The 16,442-nt window shown below is 30.3% G+C and overlaps 1 protein-coding gene across 7 annotated transcripts in view; it reads left to right on the top strand.

Moving 5' to 3' along the window:
* The first annotated feature begins 638 nt into the window (after positions 1 to 638).
* LOC121116688 (uncharacterized) overlaps positions 639 to 16,442 on the top strand; it is a 57,061-nt gene continuing 41,257 nt past the window's right edge. For 2 of the 7 annotated variants that reach the window (XM_071887787.1, XM_040710975.2), the window contains exon 1: positions 751 to 1,029. In XM_071887787.1, the coding sequence (XP_071743888.1) occupies positions 1,018 to 1,029 (12 nt within the window). In that variant the 5' untranslated portion in view covers positions 751 to 1,017. Of the gene's footprint in view, positions 1,030 to 15,814; positions 16,035 to 16,442 lie in introns of all 7 variants that reach the window. The other 5 variants (XM_040710977.2, XM_040710976.2, XM_040710978.2 and 2 more) reach the window with 5 other exon arrangements.

Below are 16,442 nucleotides of genomic sequence, written 5' to 3' on the forward strand. Positions count from 1 at the left end.
TTTCCCTGTACCACTCTTTGAAGCCTCCATTACAAATTAATATAAGTAAAGAACGCTCATGCCCTATTTTTGAACTACCAGTTAACTTCTGACCCTTTTTCCTTCGTTTTTTTTTTTTTTTTGAAAAAAAAGTTGAGAGAGCCAACGAAAAAGATCTGATTGTGTTATTTTTGAAAGGAAAAATATCTCAGAAGAGCATTATCCTCGTAGATTAGTATAGAAACTACATATATAAACTGCATAGACTCTTGTTTCTAAATATAGACATGCATATCATATATGTACAGCGTACACAATACTTACAGCCATGACTCACAGGAACTTTTTATAATCAAATATCTAATAAAAGCTATTTGTCGAATAAAATGCCTCAGCATTCCTCATTTTGTGCAAGAGTATCTATTTCTGCATAGCTATATACAAATAATGTAACATATTCCCCTTTGTACAAAATAATGTGCTATTTACTTTTGTATGCTAAGCACAAAGGTATCATGTTGGAAAGGGAATGGGGAAGACCAAGGTACGCGAAGGAAATCCTCCAAATATCATCTTCGATCGTCCCGGGGACCTCTTTAGGGAGCGTAACGCCTGCCCAACAGGACTATTTATATATATAAGAAAATACCATCTATAATAGACCACCTCACTATAATAGAAACTCCTAAAAAAGCCTTTTCTCTCTATACCCCCTCTCACTCCCTTTCTTCCACAGCCTAAAAAAGAGACATTATTTGGAATACAGCGCACACTCTTTACCGCATTTTCATAAAATATAAAAGGACTATTACATATATATAACTCGAGGAATAATATATAAAATATTATAACGTAGCAGTAGTTGTGTCGAACTTTTCTGTATCAAAAATTGAATTCTTAACTTATATATAAAGAAGAAAAATTGGAAAAAATAAGCATAACTTTTCCCATCATCATTATTTGTATCAGCAGCAGAACGATCAACAGCACCAACAGGCCGTAGCAAGTGATATGTTTTAAAAGACAAGCATTAAAAAAATGGCAAAGGAGGTATGTCATTGCATTTATTAACAAATTATTTATGTAGATTTTGTAGACATTTCTTTTCTTTTTCTGTACGACAAATAAATATTTCTTTGGTTTTTTGGATTGTATTCTGATGTTGTATATAGATGCACATTTTTTCAAACAAACTGCAAAAAATATTATGTTATTGTGGTTTCTTTTTTTTCAAGAAAAAAAGAATGAAACACCATATTATCACATATTAAATTTCTTGTGTACATAAGCCTCTCTAATAAAAAATAACATTTTTTTCTTTTTTGGACTACATTCTAGATAATATAAGACCTTATTGACCATATGAAATCTGTTTTTTTATATCTTAAAAGGCTCAACAGGTTATTTGTTAATGTATGTATATAGTTTTATGTTTATTTTGAAGGCAAACTCTTTCGAAAATGAAAGCACAAATATAAACGATTATATTGCTTTTCATCTTATACGAGTTGAAACAATGTTATTACATACTCAATGACGGTATTTGTCACAATATTGCTTTGAAAGAGCGGCACAAAAAGTTGTGATATCGAAAGAAAATAACCTATCCAAAATTTCATTTTTCTACGATGTCATTTTTAGGGAGGACATCTTTTTCAAAGTTTGAAAGGAGACACAAGTTCTTTATTTTACCAATAAGGATAAAAATACAGCATTAATCATTATTTTGTATAAATTAATTATGATATACATTTTTCTAATCTATCAAAAACAGTAAACAAGTTTTTTTCTAAACCTACCAAATGGCGCAAAAACAGAAAATAAGGCCAAAAATTTATGAAATCGGTAAAAAGGATGTGCGTTATATGCGGATCATCAAATTTACCTAACTTTTTCTGTTTTGTTCCATTGACAATTATGGAAAACAACTTTTGTACACTTTTTTAGTTTAATCAATGTCTATTAATGTTATTTTATGCAAAAATAACTATCAAAAACCCTTCCAGTATCTTTATTGACCAGGTAAAAAGTTTTTTGGTTTTTTTTTCGAATTTTGATAGTGATGTACCTCACAGGGCAATGCAATTTTGCACATCTCATTTTTATATCATATGACAACTTTTCTGCACTAGGCCTAATCAATATTCAAAAAAAGTTGGAAATCAAACCGCTCTTTTACATATACTTTGGTAGCTTTAGAACTCAAAATAAGCACAAATATCTTAGCACAAAAATATTTTTGAACTTTGATATAGTAAATCTATAAAACTCTGTTGATGGATCATTCCAAGTGGAATTGTTACCTAAATTATCATTATTATAATTTGTTTTATTATTTCAAAAATGACATAAATGGGAAAGATTAATGCAGCATAAATATATTTTTTTACACTCTATAACTTTGCTAATTAATACTACGAAATATGTTTATTGTTGTAAAACAAACAAAAAAAGGTACTATTTTTGAACAATTTTCTAGCTCGTATTGAAGTTATAAAATATTAATCATTATTTTGTGGTAGTTATTTCGCAAATCTCCATTTTCATCACTTATCACTCACCACCGGATGATTAATTTTTATCTTTATAAATCTTGAAATATTATGAAGAGTTAATATTATTATATAAATTAATACATTGCCATAATAGTTTGAATTCTGTGGTTCAATGTATGTATATTTATACATACATACAAAGGTACTATTTATACAATCCTTAAGAATGACCACATGTTTAACAAAATACAACATTATTGTTTAAAGCTTGCAAATTCCTTTATTAATTATTAAAGTGGAACGACGTAGCTCAATGAACAACGTGTGATCGTGAGAAATTATTCTAGTCGCTCCTAGAGAGATATATATATATATACATTATATATATGGACTTCAAATACAACTTTTTGATCTCCCATTGGTCAGATGGAGTTTCATTGATTTTTGTATAATTAGGGATTTTTAGTAAATATCATCATCATATTTATTTATATCTAATTAATCTCAGTAAAAACGCCATTTGACGAATAGAAAAAAATTCAAAAATAATTATTAAGAGCATACTTTAAGGTACTGATTTTTTAATTTCAGTACGTAGAGTTGCGTTTATTTCTGTTATTAATATTCAATTGATATTAAATACCACCTGCAAAGGTTATATTATGTATTAAAGCATAAGGATTTCCAATCACCTGTGAACATTTGTCGAATCCATAAAATTAAGTATTCAATCGGCTTATTACGTTTTTTACAAAATATTAACTTGAATGGGCACTTTGTAGAGCGCAAAACCTCCATTTAAAATCAGATTGAGTTATATATATCAATTTGCTCCAAAGTTATAGTCGATTATGCATTTTTTACGTTTTGCAATGTATTGATCTCTCAAAATTGTTATACTGCTTATACTAAATTTGATCAAAATCAATATGTAACTTTTTATGTAATCGTGTTAACTAAACAAACAAAAAAAAAACAAAAAAACAGGGGTAAAAATTCAACTTCGTTTCATACCATTGTCATGATTGCAATCCAAGTATTTGATATGACTATAGTTAAAAGTAATTATTGAGCCCTTGCATAAATTTGAATTCTTTGTATTATTTATTATAACGTGAATTATAAATTAAATTTGATTTTGTAGTATTCAAGCATCATTGATCAAATATACTTCCACTTTATTTCCGGTATTTGACAGAGTTTCTTAATCCTTTTAAAAATAATTTTATATAAAGTGTGGTTTATTTAAACATTCACAAGCCGAGGAACAAAAAACAAAAAAAACATTGCTGCAACATTATTTCTTAACTGATTTGATTAAGATTTTAACGAAAATTAACTTTATAACATAAACTTGTAATTCAATAATGAAATCGCTTTTAGCTCAGACCAGACGCTGACAATGTTCTTAAAAAATACCTCTGCCTTCTTGACATTCCCACTGGGTAAAGCCCAGAATGTCCTTCTTATCCTATCTCAAGGATGTTATGCTGCTGTGGGGACCTTTCTTGGAAATCCCCAGAAAAAAATATTCTAAAGGGTTCAATTCCAGTTAGTTAGGAGCCCAAAAACTCGATGGGACGTGCATCACATTCTCAGAATCAAAAATCGAGTGTTCTTTTGTTGATGTGACGGGGTGCCCCGTCTTGTTGCCAGATCCAAAGTAAGTTTTTTATGATGCTGAGAATCCAAGGAAGACTTTGGTGCGCAGAATACTGATTTATAACTTGGAATTGACGTCCAGGCCCTGGTTGAATATGAAGGGTGGGATAAAGTAACCGTCGCTGCTAACAAATCCAATAACAATAACTTGGCGAGGGTACTTGCCTTTCATGATCCTAGGGACGTTAAAAGTATTTTTTGCCAAAATTATATTGTTCTTTAAGTTATTCTTCTGGGTTTGGCAGATATTTGTAGATACTTCATGAGAGGCTTCTGTTTTAGCTTGATCAAATTCTTGGTTAGGGTGACCCTTTTCTCCTTGTCATATGGGGTTAGAAGCTGCCCCTTACGAAGTGCATTGCTACTGGACCGTTTTGAAAGGTGATGCGACGAGGGCAGATAAAATTACAAACGACTCAAATAACTACTTTTTATGTAAGGGCTTGGACCACTTTTCAGTAAAGTACGAATCCTGTTTTTATTTCTAAGCATATCTTGCATAATAAATGTTTGATGACTTGTTACAAACATTTATGAGGAAAATGATACATAGAATACATATAGGCAGAAGATCAAAGAACAATGACTTTTTTTGTCTAACATTATTTGACTCCATCTCTTCTCATTATGTCTAAAACAAAAGAAAAAGGCGTTACGGACTACCGAATATCTTGAATTAGTCAGAAAGCTTAATAAAAAGCTAATTAAAAAAGATAAAACGTCATGCATGTTAATTTTAAGGCATATTAAATAATTATTATCTCTGAATTGAAGAATCAGTTTTTGTTCTCTTTCATAATGGAGTTGCTCGACATTAACATTATTAATCAAATGTTTCATGTTTTAAGCACCAATTCCATATATGGACACACATATAAATTACAGTAGGGAGACTGTGTTTATGAAAAACGTGATTTGTATGGAATTAAGAAAAGAAAACTCAAAGCTATACTTTTGAGATATATATGAATAATATTTAGCTATATTTCATAGGCCGTCCTTCACGTTCAACAATATCATGTACACATCAGTAAACCGAATATCAGGTTTTGACGATGAACACCATGTCCATTGCTTACCATGTTCTCATGATGGCAGCTCAGAGAAGTTCCAAATTTGGATGAGAGGTATAGCGTATACTTTTCTCCAAGGATACCAATACTGCAAAACCCGGGGGGTTGAGGACTGGAGGAGGCTCACATGAAGACAGGCAAGAAGTCAGCCAAAACTGTTGATCCAGATGTTTTGGTTCTTATTGACTTTAATGAGGTCTGGAATGGATTTCTTGATTATGTAGGTAATCCAAATGGAAATGCCAACAGTCTCTCTAGCATTCTCGGTACTGACACCGGCATAGAGAAGATCACACATTCGTTGGTTTTTTTGTTGTTGCTCTACAATTGTACACTTAGAGACATAGGAAAAAAGAAAACTTATTTATTTTTGTTTCAGCCGTCGTTTGGTTGCGTAACGAAAAGTCACAATTAAAAAAAGGAAGAATAAAATTTTAACAAAATGCTTCCCCAAGTTTTAAGTCCCCACTCTGAAAAAAAGGGACAAATCAATGCCAAATGTGTATTTGGCATGCAATGACTATGAATTGTGAAAATTAGTCAACAACATTGTCATTTAAAATTATGCCTTCAGCAGCGATGATTATTGCCATTTTGTTAAATATGTTATTCCATTATGACTACAACTTTATGAATCAAATAAATTTTATAAATTTTTTCAATACGAAAAAACCCCTGTTTTTTTTCCTTTTCCCCCTTTCCTAAAAAAGATTTTACTTTGAAATTAATCGACCTTATAAAAGTACGTTTAAATATATATTTATATGAATATATAATAAAATGTTCATAAAAGGTTTTATATTATATCCAGCCATACATCCTTATATAAAACTCTATAAAACTAAATTGCTCTTCATATATAATAGGGGATAAAATATAACTTCTACGACTTAAAATTATAAAAAGTATCAAAGTTAATAATATGCAGTGTATAATTAGCAGTTTGCTAATATATGTATTTATATGAGGAACATATATAAAAATGGAGTTTTAAATTTTCCGATAATACTGAGAACTCTACGGTAGTGTTGTGTCGACTCGACTCAAATTGTGAGTCGACTTTCTTATTGTAAAAACGTTGAAGGTTACTCTTTTTTCCTTTTTTTAACGATCCGACCCCATTTCTTTTTTTTTTACTTGTATAATGCATTAAATGATAATATGCATTGGTAATGGCTATGGAAATTAGGACACGCTTGCGAATGGTTAAAAATCGAGGTTGTGTGAACCAAATTCAAGGTTTGAAATTGAGTCAGAAACTGCTGAGTTTATCCTCAAGGTACGTCACCCTTACGGTAAAATGAGTACATAAATAGATGTGCAGATCAAGATCTCTGCCCTTCTCTACGCGAGAATAATCCTTTGGAAATTTCTGACAAATTCAAATGTGTCCCAAAAACTAGTCTACGCCTTTAAAGTCCGTTAACTTGTTCTCCAGCAAGATGCCGCTCTTTCCATTCGGCAAAAAAGATGTTCCTCTCTGAAAACATCAACATAAATATACGTTCAATTCCAGATATCTGCCCGTCTCCATGGAAAAATAACTCCTACAGAGATTTCTGACCAACTTAAGGTTTTCCAAAAACCTAGTTTACATCTTCAGAGATAATTTGATGTTCTTCTGTGAAAACAGCAACAGAAAGAGACATTAGAATCAAGATCTCTGTTCCTTTCCTGGCAATGATAACTCGCACTGAGATATCTGTCCAGCTCACGAGTCTACCTTGTCAAGCTGCGACTTGCAAGTAGTAAGAATGAAAAGGAAGCAAGCTCTTCGACGCAACACTCACTGACAGTGGGATTCCAGATTGACGTTTTCCCGGTTAGATGGGGCTCCTCTACAACCCAGACTTGAACTAGTTTGATTTTATTTTCTGACTGCACGTATGGTCAAGGTCCTGCACCATCTTCCACCAGAACATCTTCGCCCTTAAGACCTCTATCAATGAGCACTGGGAGGGCATGAAGGAGGACACTATTTGCAACGGGTGTGCAGATATCTGATATCGGGTCTGAAGGTCATTATTAACAACAAGGGGGATTGCATTGAGAAGTAATGGTTTTCAAGAAGAATGTTGAAGGAAATGGGAAAAAAATTATCTCTATCTCTTACTATTTATTATAGAAATTCCCCACTAATAGGGACTACCAAGATTAAATCTTTTTGCATCTCAACCCAAGCGAGTCCAATCAAGTTTTTATTGACCATGGTTCCTAAACTTTACAACAGATTTTATGTATATTATGAACTAAGTATAAGAGTATAAAGAAATACTATGTAGAAATTGGTTTATCATATTTGAATATCTCATTAAAACCAAACATCCTTCCTATTTGGAGTTAAAATATGCATACACCCGGGTTATTAAAACTAGGGGCACAAAAAATTCTGATGCATATCTTGTAAAAACTGCTGACGTGGCACCCTTTTGTGAATCTCCCTAACTCACAAGACTACGATAAATAGAAAAATTAAGAAATTTCTTCTCAAAAAAACAAAATCATAAAAACTGTAATTTATATTTTTTTCTCAACAAAAAAATCCCAAGGATTTTCAATTTCTTTTCTAACCAAATAAACAATTGACAACTACTTATTAATGCACGCATAATACTATTACTATTTTTACCTATCGTTCTGACTCTGTTGGTGAAAACTACACATCCATATTGTTCTTAAATTGGCAGTGGATCTATATGGCTCTTTTTTTTCTGGTTTATTAGATTGAGTTGACTTTAACGACTTGACTCGATTTACTTTAATTGACACAACTCTTCAACTAATGCTCTTTATTTTTTATTTGAGTTATTTGTAGACTCTCGTACTCTGGAGTCCAATAAATAAGTTACTTAAAATATATTTATTAAAGGAATTAATCAATGGAATTACTGTCCCATTTAAAGCAAAATTACGCATTAAATTTAAAAGCAAGATATTTTCAATAAAGTATGTCCCATGTGTATTTTTTTTTTGAAATTTGATCCAATGTAAAATAAGTATTTTTGTATTCAGTTTTTATAATGTAGAACACAAAATAATTTTCTTTTATAATTATTTTTATACTTATTCTTCATAAATATATATATATTAATTTATTAGTCTATTAAATTATATCCATTAGAAAGATGAAAAACAACTATTCTATTAAGTTCATATTAGAAAGTCTACTTCATATATTTTATAAGTAGTAGTTTCCATGATTTTATTTTGTAATAAAAAAAGTATATAAAATTAGATGGAATACATAATGAACTATTCTTATATACTCATTAACTAAGTAACAACCATCAGTTTAGTCATTCAGCCTGTTTAAATAAAATGTATGTTCATTTATTTTTGAATAAGATTCGTTGATTGGATAAATTTGTCAGACACAACCTAATCAAAGTAAAACACTTTCAATTCAGTATTTTATTAACTTTTTTATGTATTTACAAAACTGAATTTGTAAAAAAGACCATTTGATTTTCTTGTAACAAAATATGTATAGTTTTAATGATTTAAAAAAATTGCATTTGTTGCGTTTTTAATTTTTTTTTAAGGAATATTTTGGTGCATTTTTAAGAATATTACTTTTGAAATCATCCTTAATAAATGAAAGCAACAAAATATATTCATAATGAAGATTAGTCATATATTAAGTGTGCTTTTTAAATATTTCTACCAAAAGTGCATTTAACTCTGAAAAATTAAGGTATATAGAGTGACGCTTTGAAGTTTTTCCTTTTCCTTTTGTTATTAAAAATTTAATGGATTTAGGGTGTCAAATAAAAATAATGGAAAAATTTAAAAATAAAGTAGATATATCAGTTAATCAAGAATAATTATTCAAATTTGTAACCTTCGACAAGGACGCCTTTCTCTTGGCATGGACAGAAGTTCGATTCCGAATTAACTCAACGGAGGCCTTGAAGGTGTGAAATAAGTGGGAAGGGGTGGACTAAACAAGAATTCAGCTTGCTTATGCCCAAAAATAATTTAAAATAAAACAAATGTAAAGTTATCAACTACCAAAATATGTCCTTTTTCGCTACTTTTGACTATTGTTTAATTCGAGGATTACTTCATTACATAAATACAGATATAATGAGAAGCATTTCAGATTAAATTTTTAGCTTCAGGGAATAACTAACATCAGAATTCGATGTTTGTACATTTAAAAGTAAAATTTGGATAAAAATATGGAAGTCTATTAATTTGGAAAAATAGAATAAAATTCATATCACAATATAAAATTAAAATTTCAGTGACACATAAAAAAAGTAACCCTGAGGATTTGTTGTGGAGTCATAATCGTAAGTAATTGTTAGACTCAGAGTAGAATTGGGGATCGACATCGGATTAATTCTAGCAAATGCCCTTGTTTATATCTTTTTCTCCTTCTTCCCTTGTCACCGCTGATTGTAGCTGATTTAATGAGGAGTCATGCTCATTATTCTTTCTTCTCTCCAAAGCATTCTTCAAATTGTCAGGGTTACCATACTGATATTCGGTTTTTTTTTTTTTACATGTCCATTATACAAAGGATATAAGTATCCCATTCTCATCAAAACTCTCCATCATTAATATTGATCTTTTGATCTTCTTCTTCCTCCCTTGAGGTATTACCTTTATATTAGTTCTTGCTGCTTACATAACTGTCTCTATTTTCGCTATCAAGGTTTCTATTATGAAATTTTCTGGGTGATTTGACACCGTTGACACCAGCCAATCACTTTTCGTGAGTCTGCAGTTGCACCTTCCCCTCCATTCAAAGAATTAATCCCGCACGGACAAACCTAGAAATAAGATGTGCTCTGAATTTTCAATTGCCGAAAGTCGAGTATTTATTTTTCACAGCTGACTTGTGAGTGTAGAGTGATATCGGAATCACTTTTTTTTTCATAGGAAGACAAAGGTTTTTCTTTACTATTTTAGGATCCTCGTTAAAACCTTAAATATCTGGTCTACTGTAACAATTAATATACCACTGTCCAAGCTCTGCGCTTTTCCTATCTTCCATCCATCCCTAATTGTTTTTGAGGTCATTGTCTCAATTAGAAAAAGAGCTGGTGTGTAGATGAATGTTTTGCCATCATTCTATTAGTTCCCTCTCACCTTGAAATTGAGAATATAAGTTTTGATGGGACGATTCTCATATCACAAATTATATTTCCTATTGTCGTCGACTATTTTTTCAAAAAAGAAAAAGGTGGATCTTTTTACTATTTTTTCAGATTTTTATTGCCTATGTGGTACTCATGCCGCCGTCTTGGAAATTTATTCAGATCTCCGTTGTTTAAGTTGACTACCCCCAACTATAATCCAACATAACTTGTGACTTAAGATACTATATGGAAAGAGGCAACAATACGTTTGGAATAAAAATTAAAGAAAAAACGCCATCCATCAAAAAATGATTAAGGATTTGAATTTTGAAGAGTGCAAGAGAATAAAACTATTGTTCTTCTAGAATAGTTCTGACCATAATACTGACACGAGACAAAAGATGAACTTAGCGCGGTAAGCTCAAATTTTCTAAAGCCCATCAAAAATTCTACCAAATTTTTATTCTTTTCTGATGAAAAAAATTTCACCGTTGATATTAAGTTGAATAAGCAGAACAGCTGCTATATCATAACAAAACATTCAGACAATGTCTCAACTTCAGTGAGAAATGTCTTCAAAACAAAAAATCCAGCCGGAACCATAGTTTTGGGCTTTCTGGAGTCTGCCCTATTATTTATTATTTGGAGTAGATGGAGTGGCTCATTGCAAAAGTTTTACTTTGGGTCAGAAAAAATGTTTATGGACAACTTTGTATTCACTCAAGACGGACCTACGTACCATTACGCCGCTAAGATTCCGCCCTTCCTGACAGACTACTTTCTGGACTTTTGGTAACTCGACATGTTACCACTCTCCTCTCCAGCCACAAACCCTTTGGAGTACTCATTCTGGGCGTGCCTGTAGAAGTGGATGTGTGCCATTCCTCACAGGAGTGTTCAGTCTCTGAAGGCTTCTATCAAGAAGGAGTGGACGTAGCTCGAGTCTGGCTACATAGTCAAGGTCTGCATGGGAAACAGAATATAATATTAGTTTAACTTTTATACATACTAGTCAGGCCTATTTGAATCCAGCAAACCAAATTGAGCAAAATATATACTTTGTAATTCATTCCCATATTTAACTATGGTCTAACGCTATGGTTAGTAATAATCCAGTGTCTAATATATATCCATATGAGTATGCAAAAATAGAACAAAACAAAACAACGTCTTTTTATTACTTATCTTCTGTTATCTCTTTCAAGTAATGCATGATTTTGAAGTAAATCTGCCTGAGTTAAAGAAGAATAAATTGTATCATATTTATATAAATAATCTACAGTACACTATATTCATAATTTAAAATTGGTATCACGGGAACTAAAAAATGAGCTTTCACATGTTTAGGTAACACAAAAATTGCCCATGTAAATGTAAATCATTGTATTAAAATGAATTTACAAACACTTCTCATAATGTTAACGGAAACAATCAAAGATACGTATACATTTTATCAACTTTATAACTAGAGTATAGATAAGGCAATTTACAACAAATTCTTAGTATCAAATTTGAAATATATCGTAGATTTAGAAATAGTAATAATGATAGATTAAGGAAAAATTATGAAGACTTAATATTTATGCAGTCCACATTATTATGTATTATATAGAATTAAAAATACCATTTTAGCTTAATTTTTTCCTTTTCATGAGTTATTTTTAAATTTTTTCGTCTATTTTTTTATTAAATACAGGGGCACATAACGTTCATAGTGCTCTAAAAGTGACATATTTAACTTTAGGAATTCGTTACATAAACAGCAAAGTCATTTTTTTTTAAATAAATAAAAACTTTCTAATTTATGACAAAAAAAGTTTACTTTATAAGGATATATTCTTTATTTCATACATAAATTTACAAATGACAGCTTTTGAGATGCCTAAATACGTGAAAGCTGTCATTCCCCTTTTTTCTTTGCTAAATATCGTTCAATGGGACTAGTGTTTATTATCTTCCTCCCATAGCAGTTTGCAGATAATCCAATTATACGTCCTTCCAATAATTATTTAAATTGCAGGTTTTCCAACTCATTTATGGGTTCCTTAGAATATACAATTTCATTGAGATAAGGTAGACATTTATTCGAAAAATCCTGCTGTATAATTGGGGAATAAAAGTTTTCTATAAAAGTTTTATATTTCTCTGAATACAAAGTTACTTTTTGAATTCGCATATTTTTATACGGGGCTGTCCAGATAAATTGGAAATTTTTTTAAAGCCTTATAACGAAAGAACTAGATGGCGTAAAACCATAAATTTATTATTATTTGAAGGCTGCATTGCATAATTTATAATAGGATAAGCCTTTCTACATAACCTCGTCAACATGGTGCCGGAAGCCTTGGCAGGGCAGTGGGATCTCGTGTGTTTCTTGTTCTTAATTTAAATTTACATTTACTGTATGAATGGAGTAGCCAAAGGAAGAAATTACACTTTCCAAACATGACAGTGCGCTGCTCATAAGGTCAGAAGCGTGCATGGTGTCTTGGCTGCAAAATGTCCTCACTTTTGTAACCTGTATTTTTGGCCTGAAAACAGCATAAATCTGAAACCATGCAATTTCTATCTCTAGGGGAGGGTAGAGCACCAGACCATTGCTTGGTAGCCTTGAAGCAATACCCTTACAATATCAAAGCTGGATCTGCACGAGGTGGAGAACCTGCCAAAGCATCAGGCGCTGTGTGGCCGAGGTTATCAAGAAAGTCGGATTTTATTATTAATTATCAAATGCCATTAAATTTAGCTTATAAATAATCAAAAAAATATGGTTCTACCATATCGAGTTTGTTCGTTATAAGCTTTTAAATATTTTACCAATTTATCTGGATCACTCTGTAGGTAAAGAAAGCCTATCAAATTAAGGTATACTTTAGTATACATTTACTTATATGTAATATACAAATATATTTTGATGTTGTCTCGAAAGGCTTTTAATATCAAAAGAAACAAATACATTCACTCTAATATAAGCAAAGGCTTTGTATTTATTCCAACATGTTTAATGGTGTGTGAAAAAAGGACATGACCACTTTTTCTTACATGAATATTCTTTAGATTTACATGTAATGGTTTTATATATAAAAAACCATAAAATATACAACATCATGAATGGGCGGATTTAAGTGCTGAGGGACCTTGAATCTTTTCTATCCATTTTCTAACTTATGCATAGATATTTTGTAAGGGATGTGCTGGATGCCAAACCTACCTACGTGAGTATTTAAAAAATTATGGAAGGAAAGCAAGACAAATCGTTTTATCACGAGTTTTACTATGTATATGTTTACTGAAAAAATAGTTTGTAGAAATTTTCCCAATTAACCCTCCGTTAGTGAAGTGGCTAAAAAAAAACCCAACATAAAACGTTTAATTAAATGATACACACAATTAAACCACCAAAATAATTACGTCATTTCAAATATGTCTAATTTTTTTAGCTATTCCATCCATTTAGCACTTGTAAAAATCAATTCGGTACAATATAAAAATATTTGTATAAATACAAAAAATCGAGAAAAAATATGTCTTGTCTTAAAATAATCTAAACATGATTTTGGAATTTTAGCAAGATATAATTTGTTATTCTTATAGTAAAAAACATTAAATTTTTGAAAAAAAAAGAATCTACAAGCCAAAGGGAAAAACAAAGGAACGGCTTTTTTGTAATTCCAAAATAGGGAGGGGAAAAAAGTTTCAGGTTGCCAAACAATATATGTATATATTTTTTAAATTACGCTCGACGAGGTTTCGCCCCTTTTAACATCTCTAAATATGATATGATTTGATTAAATTAAAAACTTGTCATTTGAACATCATTCCCATAATTGAATAACCTCTGCGCTATAGATCCAATTATACTTTTTTATTTATCGTTGAAAGAGAGGGATAAAGTTTATAAATAATTTCACTCGACACTTCAACCTTCCGTAGTGACATCTTTGTCTAGTTCGATCATACCCAACAAATCTCTCCTGAGTTTATTAAACTCATACTCTCAAAGGAGCTCTTAAGGGCATCAAATTAAGGTGATGGACTAAAAAATAATTCAATTTGATTTTTCCTCGAAAATTATATATAAAATGTAACAAAGCATAAATTTTCAAATAAAAATGATTTCATTTTTAACTACATGTAATTAGTGTTAGATTCGAGTATTACTGAAACTTGAATAAAAATAAACACACAACTTACCTAAAGGCAACAATTTCCTAAAAAATTAATACTTAAACTCACCTCAAATATATATATATATATATATATTTAATTTGACTGATCTTCAACTCGAAACTTTCATGTAATGATTAGGGATCGGTCATAAGACACGTGTTTTTTGTTTTACTTGATTTTGAAATCTGACTTGGAACTGAAATAAATAAGGTAAAAGAGTGTTTAAATTTGCAATGGTTTCTTGAAATACATATTTTTTACACTTTTTGTATAAATGAAATTAAAAAATGAACTTAATCTCACACAATTAGCTTAACTACAAACTTTTAGAGTTCCTACAACTTACTTGTCCGTGTCTGTTATAATTGAAATGTAAAAGAGTATTTGCTTTCAAAAAAATCCATTAAACTTGGATTCGGTTTCTGAAAATGTATTTTATAGCTTAAATGAAACCCTTTAATTAGACTCGAAGAAAATATTTTAGTACTTGAACATAGAAAGATTATTTATAGACTATATAGTAACAACCATATATATATATAAAGTGCTATTGGTAGAGAGGCCTATACGAAACAAAACAAAACCTACATAGTTACGGTATAATAAAATTTATTGCACATATAGTTCAAAAGATAATCTTTAATAAAGTACCACTAAATACTCAATAAAATACGTAACCAATGTTTTGCAATGTTTACTTATCCATTTTCCCTTCAATTATCATCATTTATGACACATACTTATTTGTTTCTTAAATAACATGGATTTTCCAATAGCTTGTGCCCTAAAAAAGGGTAAAAATCATCGTTATCGAGTTTACATACGAAAGTAATACCCAGTTAAATTTTAAATTTCATATATGCATAATTTAATTTAAAGAATTCCTGGAAAAATTGATGTGTGGCTTTTAATCATCCGCATAAAAAGCACCTCTCACTTGTCTCTAATAAACTTGGCTCCCACTTCAAGAGTTCCAGAAAGTTCTCCATATATGAACTATTTCTCTGCCAACACTAACAACATACCTAAGACTCTTCTTAAACTTCCAATAAAGAAGCTTTCTCTTACACCCTTAAGTAAACAATTGTAGTTAATAGTTTTTTAATATAAAATGAAGTATGATATTCAATCTGATCAAATACATTTTTAAATTGATTATAATCGATATGACTTCTAACGAATTATAATAATACATCTCTCTATATAATTATTAAAATGATCAGAATATAATCCAAAACCAAGAATATATTTTTATATTAATTTCTTATGTGTATATATATATATATAAATAAAATCACTCCAATAAAAAGGATTTGTGAATAATGCTTTATCTCTAAACATATTTCAGCTCAGAATAATCGCACAAAAACTTTAATTCTAGTAGTGTATGTATAAATATCACTAAAATAAATTAATGTATACAGAATTCAGGACACGACTAATTACTTAAAATTTAATACAAAGAATCAGAGCATCTATAGCTTTAACCGCGCTGACATCTTCTTCTTCGTCAATAATTAAATTTTCAAGGAAACATTAAGTAAAAAAAATTGGAATTCATGGCGAAGGTAAAGATTATTTATTTATAAGTCATTAGTTTCATTTATTGCATGTTTATATATGTATATGTTGGTCTAATCATTATGTTATAAAGGGCCTTTAATATGAAATAAATCAAAATAAATATTAATTTAATAAATAACTTTTTTCTTACTAAATTCCTTGATAACATTACATTATAATATTAGTATAATGGGTTATTCCACAAATAAATTGCTTCAATTCAAAGGCTAGTTGCTAGATATGAAACTAAAATTTATTTAAAATACTTTAGCAGCTCTCTAAGAGCAGAGTAAACAGAAGCTGTATCTCTTTCTGAACTACAGAAATAACGATAAGGATTAACCTGATAAACCTGTAACCTGATAGCTTTAGTGTTTCTGTCACAACTCGATACACGAAATATTTCTTATACA

Source organism: Lepeophtheirus salmonis, chromosome 4 (assembly GCF_016086655.4).
Source record: "Lepeophtheirus salmonis chromosome 4, UVic_Lsal_1.4, whole genome shotgun sequence".
In the NCBI taxonomy this organism is placed as follows: Eukaryota; Metazoa; Arthropoda; class Copepoda; order Siphonostomatoida; family Caligidae; genus Lepeophtheirus; species Lepeophtheirus salmonis.